The 12,789-nt window shown below is 42.0% G+C and overlaps 2 protein-coding genes across 2 annotated transcripts; both read right to left on the reverse strand.

Annotated features, from left to right (window-relative positions):
* Positions 1–2,273: 2,273 nt before the first annotated feature.
* LOC309712759 (uromodulin-like) lies at positions 2,274–3,729 on the reverse strand. The gene is made up of 4 exons (XM_082543824.1): positions 3,449–3,729; positions 3,175–3,334; positions 2,981–3,074; positions 2,274–2,859 (listed from the first exon to the last, which is right to left on the reverse strand). The coding sequence occupies exons 1-4, from the start codon at positions 3,712–3,714 to the stop codon at positions 2,768–2,770; spliced, it is 612 nt and encodes a 203-aa protein (XP_082399950.1). The 5' UTR covers positions 3,715–3,729; the 3' UTR covers positions 2,274–2,767.
* Positions 3,730–4,085: 356 nt separating this feature from the next.
* LOC309713170 (sushi, nidogen and EGF-like domain-containing protein 1) lies at positions 4,086–6,176 on the reverse strand. The gene is made up of 6 exons (XM_082544571.1): positions 6,001–6,176; positions 5,824–5,847; positions 5,478–5,632; positions 5,064–5,405; positions 4,543–4,638; positions 4,086–4,443 (listed from the first exon to the last, which is right to left on the reverse strand). The coding sequence occupies exons 1-6, from the start codon at positions 6,044–6,046 to the stop codon at positions 4,216–4,218; spliced, it is 891 nt and encodes a 296-aa protein (XP_082400697.1). The 5' UTR covers positions 6,047–6,176; the 3' UTR covers positions 4,086–4,215.
* Positions 6,177–12,789: the final 6,613 nt, after the last annotated feature.

The following is a 12,789-nucleotide window of genomic DNA, read 5'->3' on the forward strand; positions in this document are numbered from 1 at the left end:
AGGGAGGTTTGGAGTCTTCTCTCACCCCCGTTCTCTGCGGCCTGCTGGAGCGGGGGGGCTAGGAGGAGTTGGCCGTCCGACTGCGGTCTGGAGTGTGGGGCCTCCCTGCTGCTGCGGAGTCGGGGCGGTCTGCCTCTCCCCACCGCAGGGAAAAGGGTAACACCACCTGGGTCTGGGTGCAGTTCCCCCCTCCAGGGGCAAGGGTACCTAGACCCGGTTCGTAGAGTACGCTTGGGGAGTGTGATCGTGTGTACAGCGTCTCTTTATGTCTGTCTCCACGTTGGTTGAGTGTGGAGTAAGTGCATATGAGAGCATGAGGGTGGGAATGGATGTTTGTGTCTGTGTGTGCCTGTATGTCTGTGTCTATATGTCAGGTTGGGTGTCAGGCGCCACCTCTCTGGGGACATCTCAGGCCCTCCAAGGTTTGGAGGCCTATCTCCACCCACCACCACTTCCCCTGCCAGTGGCGGACTCCCTCAGGTGTCGGTGCGTTGGTGGTTCTTTGTGTCTGGGGGTGGGCGTCCGGGTACACACCGGCTCACTCCTTGGCGGCAGCTTATCGGGGCCTGGAGCCTGGGGCTCGCTCGGGCCACTTCGGAGGTGGGGTGCCCCCGGCCTCTCGGCCTGGGGCTCGGTCACTCAGGCACAGCTGGCTGCCGGCGGAGCTCACGGGCGCGTCACTGCAACTCCCCTTGGCTTCTGCTCCGCGGCTGCTGAGTGAGCCCTCATCTGGGACTCTCCTCAGCTCTTACTGGGACAGTGGCGCGGCTGCCCCTCTGTTAGTCTTCCTTGGTCTCTTGTGTTCTGGGGGCCTCTGGATGTCTGGAGTTTTGATCTCCTCCATACCTGCTTCATACCCTGGAGGACGGGGCTGTGGCTCCCCACACTCCCTAGCAGATCGCTACATGGAGAAACCTTTGGAATGCAAGCATGCTGATCCACACAGGTATGCACACAGGTGTACACACGGGTATTCACAGACGCGGACTACAGCTTTCTTGGCTGCTGCCTCAAAGCACATTGTGCGCTGTCTATCTTGCGTGCTGCACAATATCATTTATTATTTAGTATCTACTGATATCTACTGCTAGCTAGTTTATTGTGATGGTGCTGTTTTTTTTATTATGTTGCTCTTTGTTGTTTGCTTTCTCTTCTGTTTTTTTTCTCCATACAGGTGACCCAGGTGTTTTGTTTTTTTTTGTTTGTTTGTTTTTTTTTCTTTCTTCCCCCCTTCTCACCGTCTCTTCTCCCCTTTGGTTTTCTTTCTCTCCCTCTCTTTCTTTCATTCTTTCTCCCTGTCCTATCCCCCAGTCATGTCTGTCCCGTTTGTAGCAACTGAAAACAAAATAAATTCATAATTATAATAAAGGTCAATCAAATGGACCAATATGGCAAGGCCATGATGATCCACTTGGTAAAATAAATCCGCTTGGCATCTTTCTTGGCCTTAAGACAACAATTCTGATGGCTAAAGATCCAAACGGGACACAAAAAAAAAAAAAAAAAAAAAAAAGGAAATGATTCAACAGGTAGTGCCTTACCTTTGTATAAGCCGGCTTATGCCCACTCACGTCAGACCACTGGCTTGTGCCTGTCCGTTCGACAACCTCGGACCGTCTAAACCTCCAACTTCCACCCCAATACCACAGGACGAGCCCCCAAACTGTTACGGATTCAAATATTGGGGATGGATACAAGAGGAAAACCAAAATAACAACACTGGTCTGGCCGGGTTGAGTCAAACGATGATTTTAATGTACACGCGTGGGAGATGGACACCGTACGCAGACAGCATCAGATCTCAAAATGGTGGAGCGTTGATCAAACTCTTATAGCCTCTAGTGGCCCCCGCCTAATCATAAAAGCCTAAACATTGACATTCTTTCTCTCACACGGCGCCTAAGCTACGACCTTGGCTCCCTGTTTATCTGCTCCTGCTGAGATGGGGCAGAAAACCTCTCCGGTATGCTCTGTTCTTTTCTAATCAGACAAATAAGGCGATGACTTTCTGTGAACAGTATTTCTTATAACTCAGCAGTATAATGCATCGTAAAACAATATCATTCATTCACAATGAATCAGCAGTCTAATGTAATGCAAATCAGTTTAACAAATGTAATAGTTATCACCTTCTTCTAATTCAGGAGAATAATGCAAACTAAAACTACATAATAATTCACAATCTTTAATTAGGGGTCTAACATGGCATAGGTAATATTATAATCCCACATGACGCAAAAGCAATGTAGTAACATTTTTATTAAAAAAAAAAAAAAAGAAACAGAAAAAGAAACAGAAAAAGAAAGCAAGACCATCAATCAACTCAGACTGTATTTTGACACAGTTTACAAGGCATTAATATTTCAAACATACATTTATTCTTCATTATTTTTATATTTGCTAATGAATGGATGAATACCACAAAATAAATCATGATGTAACGATGTTAAAACAATCCTGAATGACCTGAAGGTAAAACTCATGAACTGGAAACAGAAGCATACAAATATGTTTTTGATCAGATGCTGCCCTCCAGTGTTGCAAAGAAAAACTGCAGAAATTACAAATAGGAGTGCTCAGAGCAAATAAGAAGTATTTTAATAGATGTCAAATATTCAGTAACATCCACTTTTCAAACCATCACTATTCCTCTGTGCATATAAAAAAGTCTTCTGATTCTATTTTCAGTGCTTTTATTTATCAAATCTATACTAAGTTATTATATGATTGCTGAGTTTGCTGTAATTTGTGCATCAACTTGATTTCTCTAGATCAGAATATTTGCAGTCAGCAAACAGATTATCAGGGTCACCAGAGATGTCAAGAGGCCTGGAGAGCTGCTTGCTTTCATTCTTCTTTCTGTTAGAAAACAACCAAAATCTACAGTGAATTGAAACTTGGCTCATGAATCCAATTGTCACAATCCACTGATTATACAGCTGTATCATCTACAAGACTGCCAATTTTGTACAAATGTTACCTGTGTTCAATACTAGCGGTCCCAATGAGATGCCTTCACTGTCATGGTAGGAAATATCCCTCACCACTCTTGTATGGTAACCTGGGTAGCAATGCTGTGGAAAGCAGAGTGATTTCAGCAGATGAAGGAATCCAATAAGTGGTATGAAAGATTTTTTCCCAGTGTTAATACAAATCGTTATAAATAGTACGTACAGCTGTGCAGTTATTGTGTCTCAAAAGACACAGGTGGACCTGGCAGTGCAGGTAGATAGATGAAAAGTTGGTAAAGGTGAACATCCTGAATGAGAAACGGGCTACGGTGGAGACGCCGTTCTGAAGCAGCTCTACTGTGCCATCTGCTGGATTAGGACACCTAGGTAACAGCATAATGTGAAAGTTGCAGTGTTAATGTGCAAGCAACTTAGTTATGATAAGAAGATGATTAAGTTCACCCATCAGAAAAGAAAAGTTAAGGCAATGTCTTTACTGTGTGGTGATCAGATCCCAGCGCACAGGGTAGCTGGCATCATTAACAGGCGTTGCCCAGCAAGAGTCCAGGATAGTGGAGATCTGCCGCTCATCGATTCCCTGCGTCTGAACCTCAATGTATAACCTCTCATCTAATTCCATTTCTAAATTTCTGTTTCTGGTCAAAGGGAAGTGGAAGCCAGGGTCCCAGTAGGGTATCATCCTCAAATGATAATGGCCCAGACCAGATGGAAGTCTCTTGTTCACAATGCTACAGGAAAACATGATAAAACAAGATGTTTTCAGGATTTGGAATTCATAAAGCGGTCAGGTGTGTGTGCAGTTTGTAGCAAAATATATACATAAATATGTAACACAAATGAGGGAAATACACAATTAATGCATTAATAGAAAAGCACTCTAACTCTTAAGTAAATTTATTATAAACAGCAGTACAAAGATAGGGTGATACAGCCTAGAAGAAATTACATATAAAAGTGTTCAACCACCAATTAGAACATATTGCAGATAGTAATTGGAAATGATCAAAACAAATTAAGGTGACAGAGTGGGTGTACAAAAAAATGAGCACATTAGAATAATGTTTTTATTAAGCAGGTAGGACGAATGTTTTTAAGCATCCAACTAACAATTTGAAATTCCTTCATTAGTTCTTGATTCCAACAACAGTCACTTTAACGTTAATAACCTCAACCTCATTGCTTTACTGTACTCTTAATGCACTGTGATTAGAATTCTTGCCTTGCCTTTCACAGATGCACATCACTATAATGTTATATAACACAAAGGCTGCAGAAGCAGTTGCCTCCTGTATCCTGCAGTCTTACCATTAAAAGTGCAGCCTGTTGATCCATGGTCTGTCCGGAAGGCCCAGCGACCTGGTTCATTGACGTTGCTGCCAAGGCGAAAATTTGAGTTACTCCCTGATGCAGCACTGGTGAATGATCCAGGGAGGACATAATAGTGAGTGGAGTCGATTGTATCATAACCAGCCTGCAAATGTGAGTCACAAAAATATGATTATTGCATTTAGAAATAATGAATGTTTTTTCATTAGTAAATATGCAGAGTATTGACTATAGTAGGTCTGACCTGAATTCTCAGTGTTGTTGAGGCTATTATACCGTAGTTCATCAGCACAAATGAATAGTGGCCTCCAGAGATCAGCACAGCTTGGACAGTAGTGCGCTGGAAAATATGAATTCAGTTATTATATGTTCTGTTTGATCAGTGTTCTGCTGGATTTACACCTAATTTTGTTATGATACACTTTTCATGTATCACTTTATCAAATGTATTAGTTCATAAGACATTAAGTTGTGCTTCGGTTAGAATGATCTAGATTTCAGATAAATACTATTAACTACCTTAGTTTGTTAGTATGAAATGCTTTATGTAATCTTCTGGTATCACTTTAAAAAAAAAAAAAGCTCAATATTCAAAAATAATCTTTGTATGAAATATATCACATGAATTTATGTCTTTATGTCTGGAAGGTGACACTAGATTACACTAACCTACTGTTCCTGAATTAGTAAAGTAGGCAACAGACTTTCACGTACACATCACACATAAGCACATAATTTGATTCCAAATTTTGGAAGCTGACTTACTGTTCCACTTGTGGGATAATAGGCCACCTCAAACCAAGTTGCAACAAAGACCCAGTTGGCATTAAAGTTCAGTCCTGGAAAGTATTGATTGATGTCTTGTGTAGCTTGCTGGAGAACACTGCCACTGGTGTATTGTTTGTAGTAGATCTGACCATTTCCTCTGTTGTCTAAATCTGTCCAGAATGGAGCAATGATGTCTCTGATACGTTGTGGGAACCTCTGACTTGTAAAGTCCCTTAGTGGACCAGTAAATGTTAGGTGTCCATTATGATTGACCTGAAAAAAATAGAAAAGAAAAAGATTTCCTGTCACAACATCTAGATGAACAGATTTGGATTTTGTTTTGCAAACCACATTTTATATTGTAATTAGTGGCAGGAAGTTTAATTAGACAGCTAAATATTTTTATGGTACAAATGTAGTAAATGAATTGTTCCTGTTAATTTTACATACATAAATGCTGTTATATGTCCTCCCAAAATAGAAAAAAGGTCTTAGCAGGGTAATCGGTGGAGAACTTCCATCATCTACCGCAGAGCTTACAGTTCCAGATGTTGGGTAAAGAGGTCCTAATAAGCAATTAGGTAGATCATGACAAAAAGATAGAAAAGGCCTGTATGGTTAATATTCTGCAAACATAAATATAAAACATATTCATCACAGGCTTTCAGTCTTTACTCCTCTGTGAAATGTGAGGCTGATATAAATTGAGGATAAAGCATTAAAAGTCAAATCTTTAGAGTTTTGAAAAGATACTTACTGACAGCCTGAGCAGTCACTACACCTGTACATGAAACAAAACACGGATAAATAAAATTATGACAAGTTTTTTAAGATTGTAAGATTTTATTTCTGATCCAAAAAATTCAAGTCATCACTTGGGCAAAAATAAACACACCATAAAATGGATTAAAGGAACATAAATACAATTACTAACCTGTCATTCCCAAAAACAGCACAAAAAACACGATTTGACCCGCCATTTTGTCAAATCAGATCTCTTCATTAAAAAGGGAAAAAAAAATTTAATTTATAACCTAAGTGCAGAGCTAAATTCAGATGAATCTGTTGAATCTTGATGTAATATTAGTTGTGAGTCTCTCATGCTCATTTGAGACTGCAGGGGACACACAAGGCTTTATATAGTTGGGGATATTTACCTAGGAAATGTAATCAAATACTCCATCAAAGGATATTTAGAGAAGAATGATGTCAGTTACCGTCACCATGGTTAATAGTCAAGCAGTAACTTTAACAACGATAGATACAGATCTCAGACAAAGGGTTTACTGCTGACACAGTAAATCATTCTCAAACTATTAGTGATGATAAACACAGTGTTTACAGTCAGGAAGAGGGAGTGAAGGAAGAAAAAATGTTTTTTCCTCATTAAATTTGGTGCATGAAGAAAATCGAGAAGCTCTGGCATCTTCTTGTCCATGTTGACTATACAAAACAGAAACTCCAGCTGTAGTGTTTGTAACTGCAGCTATTCTGTAATGTCAGATATTTCTCATTTTACTTGAGGAAAATTTCATCCAAATAACAGCAGAGGCAAAAGCTGCTGCACCCAGGCAGTCAACACTTGCGGGTTACAAAAAATGAATGTTAACACTTATTAAATTCTTAGAATCAATTGTGGGTGGACTGATGTCTGATATCACCTCACATTTCTTCTTCTGCACCTCCTTATATAGAGATGACCCTTTTGCAGGCAAGACTCACACTGCCAATACCTGCCCTGTCAAGGATCTGGTTCATCAACCCAGCATTTTAAGTTATTCTGTATTTGGTTCTTTCTTTGGTTTATTGTTATGTTTAATAAGTTTATACAGTTTAGTCTTGAGTTTAGTTCTTTTTCATGTTTCTGAGGTCATTTGTATTTCTGGTTTATGTTTTCTTGTCTTTGTCTCCTATTTATGTGTCCTATGAGAGTCCATCATGTCCTCTGTGTATGTTTTCCGGTTTGTGTCTCTCGCCCTTTGTGTCGTAGTGGTCTGTCTGTTTTTCATTTCCCTCTCTGTCGCTCTCCATGTCTTAGTCATGTCTTTGTGTTTTGTCTCTATCTGTTCCCATGTTCCCCTCCTTATGTTTTTTGTCTCTGCAGTCTGGTGTGGACTCTCGTTCTCCTTTCCTCGTGTCAAGTTCCTACATCTTAGTCATGGTCTCAGTGTTACTTCCTGTTTTTGTTTTTTTACAGTCTCGTCCTGCGTTCAGTGTATTCAGTTTTACTTCCCCTGTGTCATCATGTCTAATTCATTCCTGCTGTGTTCCTAATATGTTTCCACTGACCGTGTCTTTCCTCATGTGTATATATTGTGTCAGCTTCCCCTTTTCCCTTGTTTATATGTCTCCATGCCTCAAGTGTTTGGGGATTTCCAGGTGTTCCAAGTTTAATGAATTTACTTTTCCCAGTTTAGGTTTTTGTGATTACTTTTTGTTTAGTTGGTTTTCTTGTTTGTTTAATATTTTTTAAAAATCTAGTTTTGCCTCTTCTCATCTGCATTTTGGATCCTCTGACATTGCAGATCGTGACATGCCCATGTTTTGGACTGCATTTGAGGGCCACATCCACATCAACATAACAGGTTTGGGTCCAGAGAGCATTGTTTAAACACCAGTGCTCATCATGCTCATTCCTGTATAACTACAGTCTACTAATCTTCTGACGGACGCTTTCAGAAGGATAATATGTTTTCATAATCGGGGTTTCCAGTGGTTTAATGTTTACATGACAGGGGTCAGAAACACAATGTCCTTGGAGCAGAAAACATTTTTTATTGTCCAGGAAGGAGAATGAAAATACCCAGGATTGGTGGAAGCTGAACATTCGATCAAACTCCTAGTGTTATCAAGCCAAGCCTTTTTTTGTTTCTAGATAAAGTTTTCATGTCTTAAATGTGCCACTGGATCCTCAGACAAAAGAGCACAGGCGTCGTTTATGATCAGTATGAATCAACATTTTACCACTGACATGTTCACTGTGTCAGGGTTCCTGGGTCGATGACCCAGTGTTTTCAGTTTTGTCACATTTAGGTTATGTTGCCACATCAATGTTCTCATTTCCTGTTTTTTCCCCGTGTCAGCTTGTCTCTTGTGTCATTAGTCAGATTATGTTCAGCCCTGTACTCACCTGTTTCCAATCATTGTCATCGTTCAACCTGTGTATGTAAGTTCCTCGGTTTCACCAGTTCTTTGTCGTGTCATTGATGTTGATTTTGATGTTCGTGTGATGTTGTCCTTCCCGTGTGTTCCCTCAGTTCAGTCAGCCATTCAGTGATCCAGCCAGTCTGTGTCCGTTCACCCTCTTTTCATCTGCTCCTTATAATAAACCTTCACCAGTCTTCACTTACCCGTGAGTCCTGCGTTTGGGTTCCTTCTTCCTCGCCTCCACACAACGCCTGACACACTGATTGTGAAACGTGACAGCAGAGATGGCACACTGTGTGTAAAATTCCAAAAGTGAAAATCCTTTCCTTATGAATTAATGCATGTGTAAAGTGTAGTAAATTTCTATGTCATTTGATACACAAAGAGGTGTTTAGGAGGGTTATAGAGTTAGTTATGTACCCATTTGGTGGTTACATGTTTTGATATTTACATGTTTGCACATTTGAATGTTCACACCTGCACTTTCAAACCAGTAATAAGTATGTGTTGAATCTACCTCATTGTTTTCCCTGCATTTATCCGAATATAGGATTTCCTGGCTTCTGAGTGGCCAGTGAAGTCTCATGAGGGCCAGATACAGGAAGTGTTTTTGTTGTTGAGGTGTGCGGTTTGGCCTGTCAGCTGTGGTTGGATGGGAAACACACTCAAATCAAAACACTTGTTGTTTTGATTTGCTACATAAATAAATTTGAATTGAATTACATTAAATTACAAACTCTAACTCCTGGAAAACTGAAATTGCCATTTTAAAGGCTTTTAACATTTAAAGTATTTTATAATACAAAGAATGGTGGATTTTCCCTTCTGTCGAACAAGATGACATTTTTAGTGTCTTTGTAAGCTTTGTAAGCGGCTGCATACTAACTTTTACTTGTCTTTTGATTTATTTTGTTTTTTTCTTTTATTTTGTTGTAAAGAACTTCAGGGTCTCTAGGATGGGAAACAAGTCTCCTTCAGTTACTGCACTCAAGCAGATGGATAACAATTTAAGGTAAAATAGCACAAAATCCTGATCCTGTTTCAAAACATAACCCATGAAACGTCCTGATGCACGCTCAATCATCCAGGTAAGTAAATGCCCAAAAGTTGATTCTGTTCATCTGGATGTAGCGTCTTCAGTGGGAGAAACGTTTTGTCACTCATCCAAGTATTCAAGATACCATAAGTAAAAAACAAAAATGTGGGCCTTGTGCAGGTTGCGCGGCTCCTTTTGGGTACATTCCTCCTTTCATTCTTTCATTTTCATTTACTGAGAAATGAAACTAATATCAATCACATATTAATCATAAACAATTTATCAGAATAAACAATAGCTTTGATAGGAATAACATGAAATGTCCTGGCAGCAATGATGACAATGGGATGTGGATAATAATTGTTTCTCTTATGTATTTAGGTCAGCAATTATTGCACAGCATTAGCCTACTTAGAGTAAGAACAGGTTTAAAGCTGTGTGCAGGCTCAACCTATTCATTACTCCACCATCAAGTTGGCTTTCACCCAACCCAATCATTCCTGGCTTCCAGTCAAAGTTCACCCAGTGCAGTATTTACACATCTACAGTTCCAGCACTCATATAATTAAGATAAGATAAGATACCTTTATTAGTCCCACAAGTGGGAAATTTAATGTTAAGGCTGCCGACCTATTGCATGCAATGGCGGCGCCATCTTACCCTCCGACCATACATACATTACACAAAAACATCACATGGGGAAGACAATTAGAAACTGAACGTGACATTGGTTGCTTCACTTGCAGTGCTTGTGTTGAAATCCTGAGAAAAGTTCATGTGCTAGCCAGCCACGTGATCTTATCAATGGAAATATCACGAGAGAGTGCGACAGATAACTGTTAAACATAATCACCATGTTGTAAATGAACAAACTAAGTAAAAGGAAATTTCTCAGGCAAACACACTGCCCAATATTCACATGGATCTGTGGATTCACATAAGTCATTGTGAATCTTGCCTTCAAATCACTGCCACTTTTCTGTTAAAGTATTATGAATGCCACAATCAAAACCTCTTCATGGGCAAAGCATCATTTAAGCAGGTGGGTCTAATGTTTTTACTCCTGTAACTGTAATCCAAGTTGATTTTCCCGGTATTTTCCTTTCCTTCATGAGTTCTTGATTCTAATAATTAACCATAGTAAGAATTTGTGGCCTGAATTTGTGGTGACAGCCCAATTTTTGTTGAGCAGGGAAGGAGGAAAAATGTCTTATAATAAATGCTATCAAGCCAAGCCTCGTCTTATTCTTAAATATGTCATTATGTCTGTCAGGTTTATATTGTCGATTGTCATTTATGCTTAGAAATATCTACTCATATATGCTTAGAAGTATATAATCATTTGTAGATTGAAAGAATGTCTCATCCTAGGAGGTCTGTAACAACTCTGTGTAGCATGAAGAGGGGGGTGCGTTCACTCCTCTCCAGAGTGTTCTGGCATAGATCACACACCTCTTGGGATCATGAGCAAGGTTTTATCTTTTCTTGCTGATATATGGTATAGCAAACACATCTATATCTGTTTTACTCTAAATGCCTTTTGTTTAGATGAACTGCTGGACTTCCAGACCACACACACACTTACACAACGCACAGGCAAGGTACTCTTTGTGTGTATGTAGACGTCATATGTTAATGAACCTATGTATATTCATGTAACCTCAATAAAAGAGCAGTGTTACGGGGGAGCGGACGAGAGCGACTGGGGTCAAGTGAAGGAACGGCGTTTGTCCAGTTCTCTCCCGTGCACGAGAAACAAAAACAACTTTGCCTACTCGTCTTGCTTTGCTGTGTAGTTAAATTGTCTTGAACGTTCCAGCGAATAGGTTTAAGCTACAATGTCTTAAAGGTAACGCTTGCAACAAACAAGCACAGATGCGCTTAACAATCAATGAGCAACGATTAAAGCTATGTTATTTGGGAGATCATTCCTACTGTCAGTTTAGAATCATAAGCACAAATGTTTTAACAGATGAGTCACTGATTTGTGGAATTGTGACAGCAAAGATTGCATATTGTATACAAATAGCTTTACTCCAAAAATAAACATGGATAAAAATCCATAACAGTATTGCGGGTTGCAGCTGGCCGCCACCCGGCATTGTGTGCCGGGTGGCGGCCAGGAGCGGAGGCCCTGGCGGACTGACCCCCGGCTGCCAAGACTGGCAATAGGGACATGGAATGTCACCTCTCTGGTGGGGAAGGAGCCTGAGTTAGTGCGTGAGGTTGAGAGGTACCGCCTAGATATAGTTGGGCTCACCTCTACACATGGCTTGGGCTCTGGAACCAGTCTCCTGGAGAGGGGCTGGACTCTGTCTCAGTCTGGAGTTGCCCCTGGTGGGAGGCGGCGGGCTGGGGTGGGTATCCTAATATCCCCTCGGCTTGCTGCCGGTACGTTGGGGTTTTTCCCGGTGGACAAGAGGGTTTTTTCCCTGCGCCTTAGGGTCGGGGAACGGGTCCTGACTGTCATCTGCGCTTATGCGCCGAGTGGCAGTTCAGAGTACCCAGCCTTCTTAGAGTCCCTGGGGGGGGTGCTGGAGGGTGCTCCACCTGGAGACTCTGTTGTCCTGCTGGGAGACTTCAATGCTCACGTGGGTAACGACAGCGAGACCTGGAGGGGCGTGATTGGGAGGAACGGCCTCCCTGATCTGAACCCGAGCAGTGCTCTGTTATTGGACTTCTGTGCTAATCACAGTTTGGCCATAACGAACACCCTGCAAGGTGGTTGGTGCCTGCCGTGGTGGTAATCCCCGAACCAAATGGTGGACACCAGAGGTGAAGGGAGCCACCAGGCTGAAGAAGGAGTCCTATCGGGCTTGGTTAGCCTGTGGGACTCCGGAGGCAGCCGACAGGTATCGACAGGCCAAGCGGAATGCGGCTCGGGCAGTGGCTGAAGCAAAAACTCGGGTGTGGGAGGAGTTCGGAGAGGCCATGGAAAAAGACTTTCGGACTGCCTCGAAGAGATTCTGGCAAACCGTCAGACGCCTCAGGAGGGGAAAGCGGTGCTCTACCTGCACTGTGTATAGTGCTGGCGGAGCGCTGCTGACGTTGACTGAGAAAATTGTCAGGCGGTGGAAGGAATACTTCGAGGACCTCCTTAATCCCACTGACACGTCTTCCGAGGAGGAAGCAGAGTCTGGGGATGAGGGGAATGACCCGCCAATTTCTGGGGGCAAGGTCACTGAGGCAGTTAAACAACTCCTTGGTGGCAGAGCCCCTGGTGTTGATGAGGTCCCCCCCGAGTTCCTGAAGGCTCTGGACGTTGTAGGGCTGTCCTGGTTGACACGCCTCTGCAATGTTGCGTGGAGATCAGGGGCAGTACCTGTGGACTGGCAGACCGGGGTGGTGGTCCCCATCTTTAAGAAAGGGGACCGGAGGGTGTGTTCCAACTACAGGGGGATCACACTCCTCAGCCTCCCTGGGAAAGTCTATGCCAGGGTGCTGGAAAGGAGAGTTCGTCCGTTAGTCGAACCTCGGATACAGGAGGAACAATGCGGTTTTCGTCCTGGTCGCGGAACACTGGACCAGCTCTTTATCCTC

Source organism: Aulonocara stuartgranti (genome assembly GCF_965226115.1).
Source record: "Aulonocara stuartgranti genome assembly, chromosome: 8".
In the NCBI taxonomy this organism is placed as follows: Eukaryota; Metazoa; Chordata; class Actinopteri; order Cichliformes; family Cichlidae; genus Aulonocara; species Aulonocara stuartgranti.

Bases quoted from the DNA above. Each gene is read 5' to 3' on its own strand.
- LOC309712759 (XM_082543824.1), bottom strand. From the start codon at position 3,714: ATGTTTTCCTGTAGCATTGTGAACAAGAGACTTCCATCTGGTCTGGGC. The intron at 3,335-3,448 runs GTAAAGACATTG...GCTGTTACCTAG, and splicing joins TGGGATCTGATCACCACACA to GTGTCCTAATCCAGCAGATG. The intron at 2,860-2,980 runs GTAACATTTGTA...GTTTTCTAACAG, and splicing joins ACCGCTAGTATTGAACACAG to AAAGAAGAATGAAAGCAAGC.
- LOC309713170 (XM_082544571.1), bottom strand. From the start codon at position 6,046: ATGGCGGGTCAAATCGTGTTTTTTGTGCTGTTTTTGGGAATGACAG. The intron at 5,633-5,823 runs GTAAGTATCTTT...ATTGCTTATTAG, and splicing joins AGTGACTGCTCAGGCTGTCA to GACCTCTTTACCCAACATCT. The intron at 4,639-5,063 runs GTAAGTCAGCTT...CATATTTTCCAG, and splicing joins ATTATCCCACAAGTGGAACA to CGCACTACTGTCCAAGCTGT.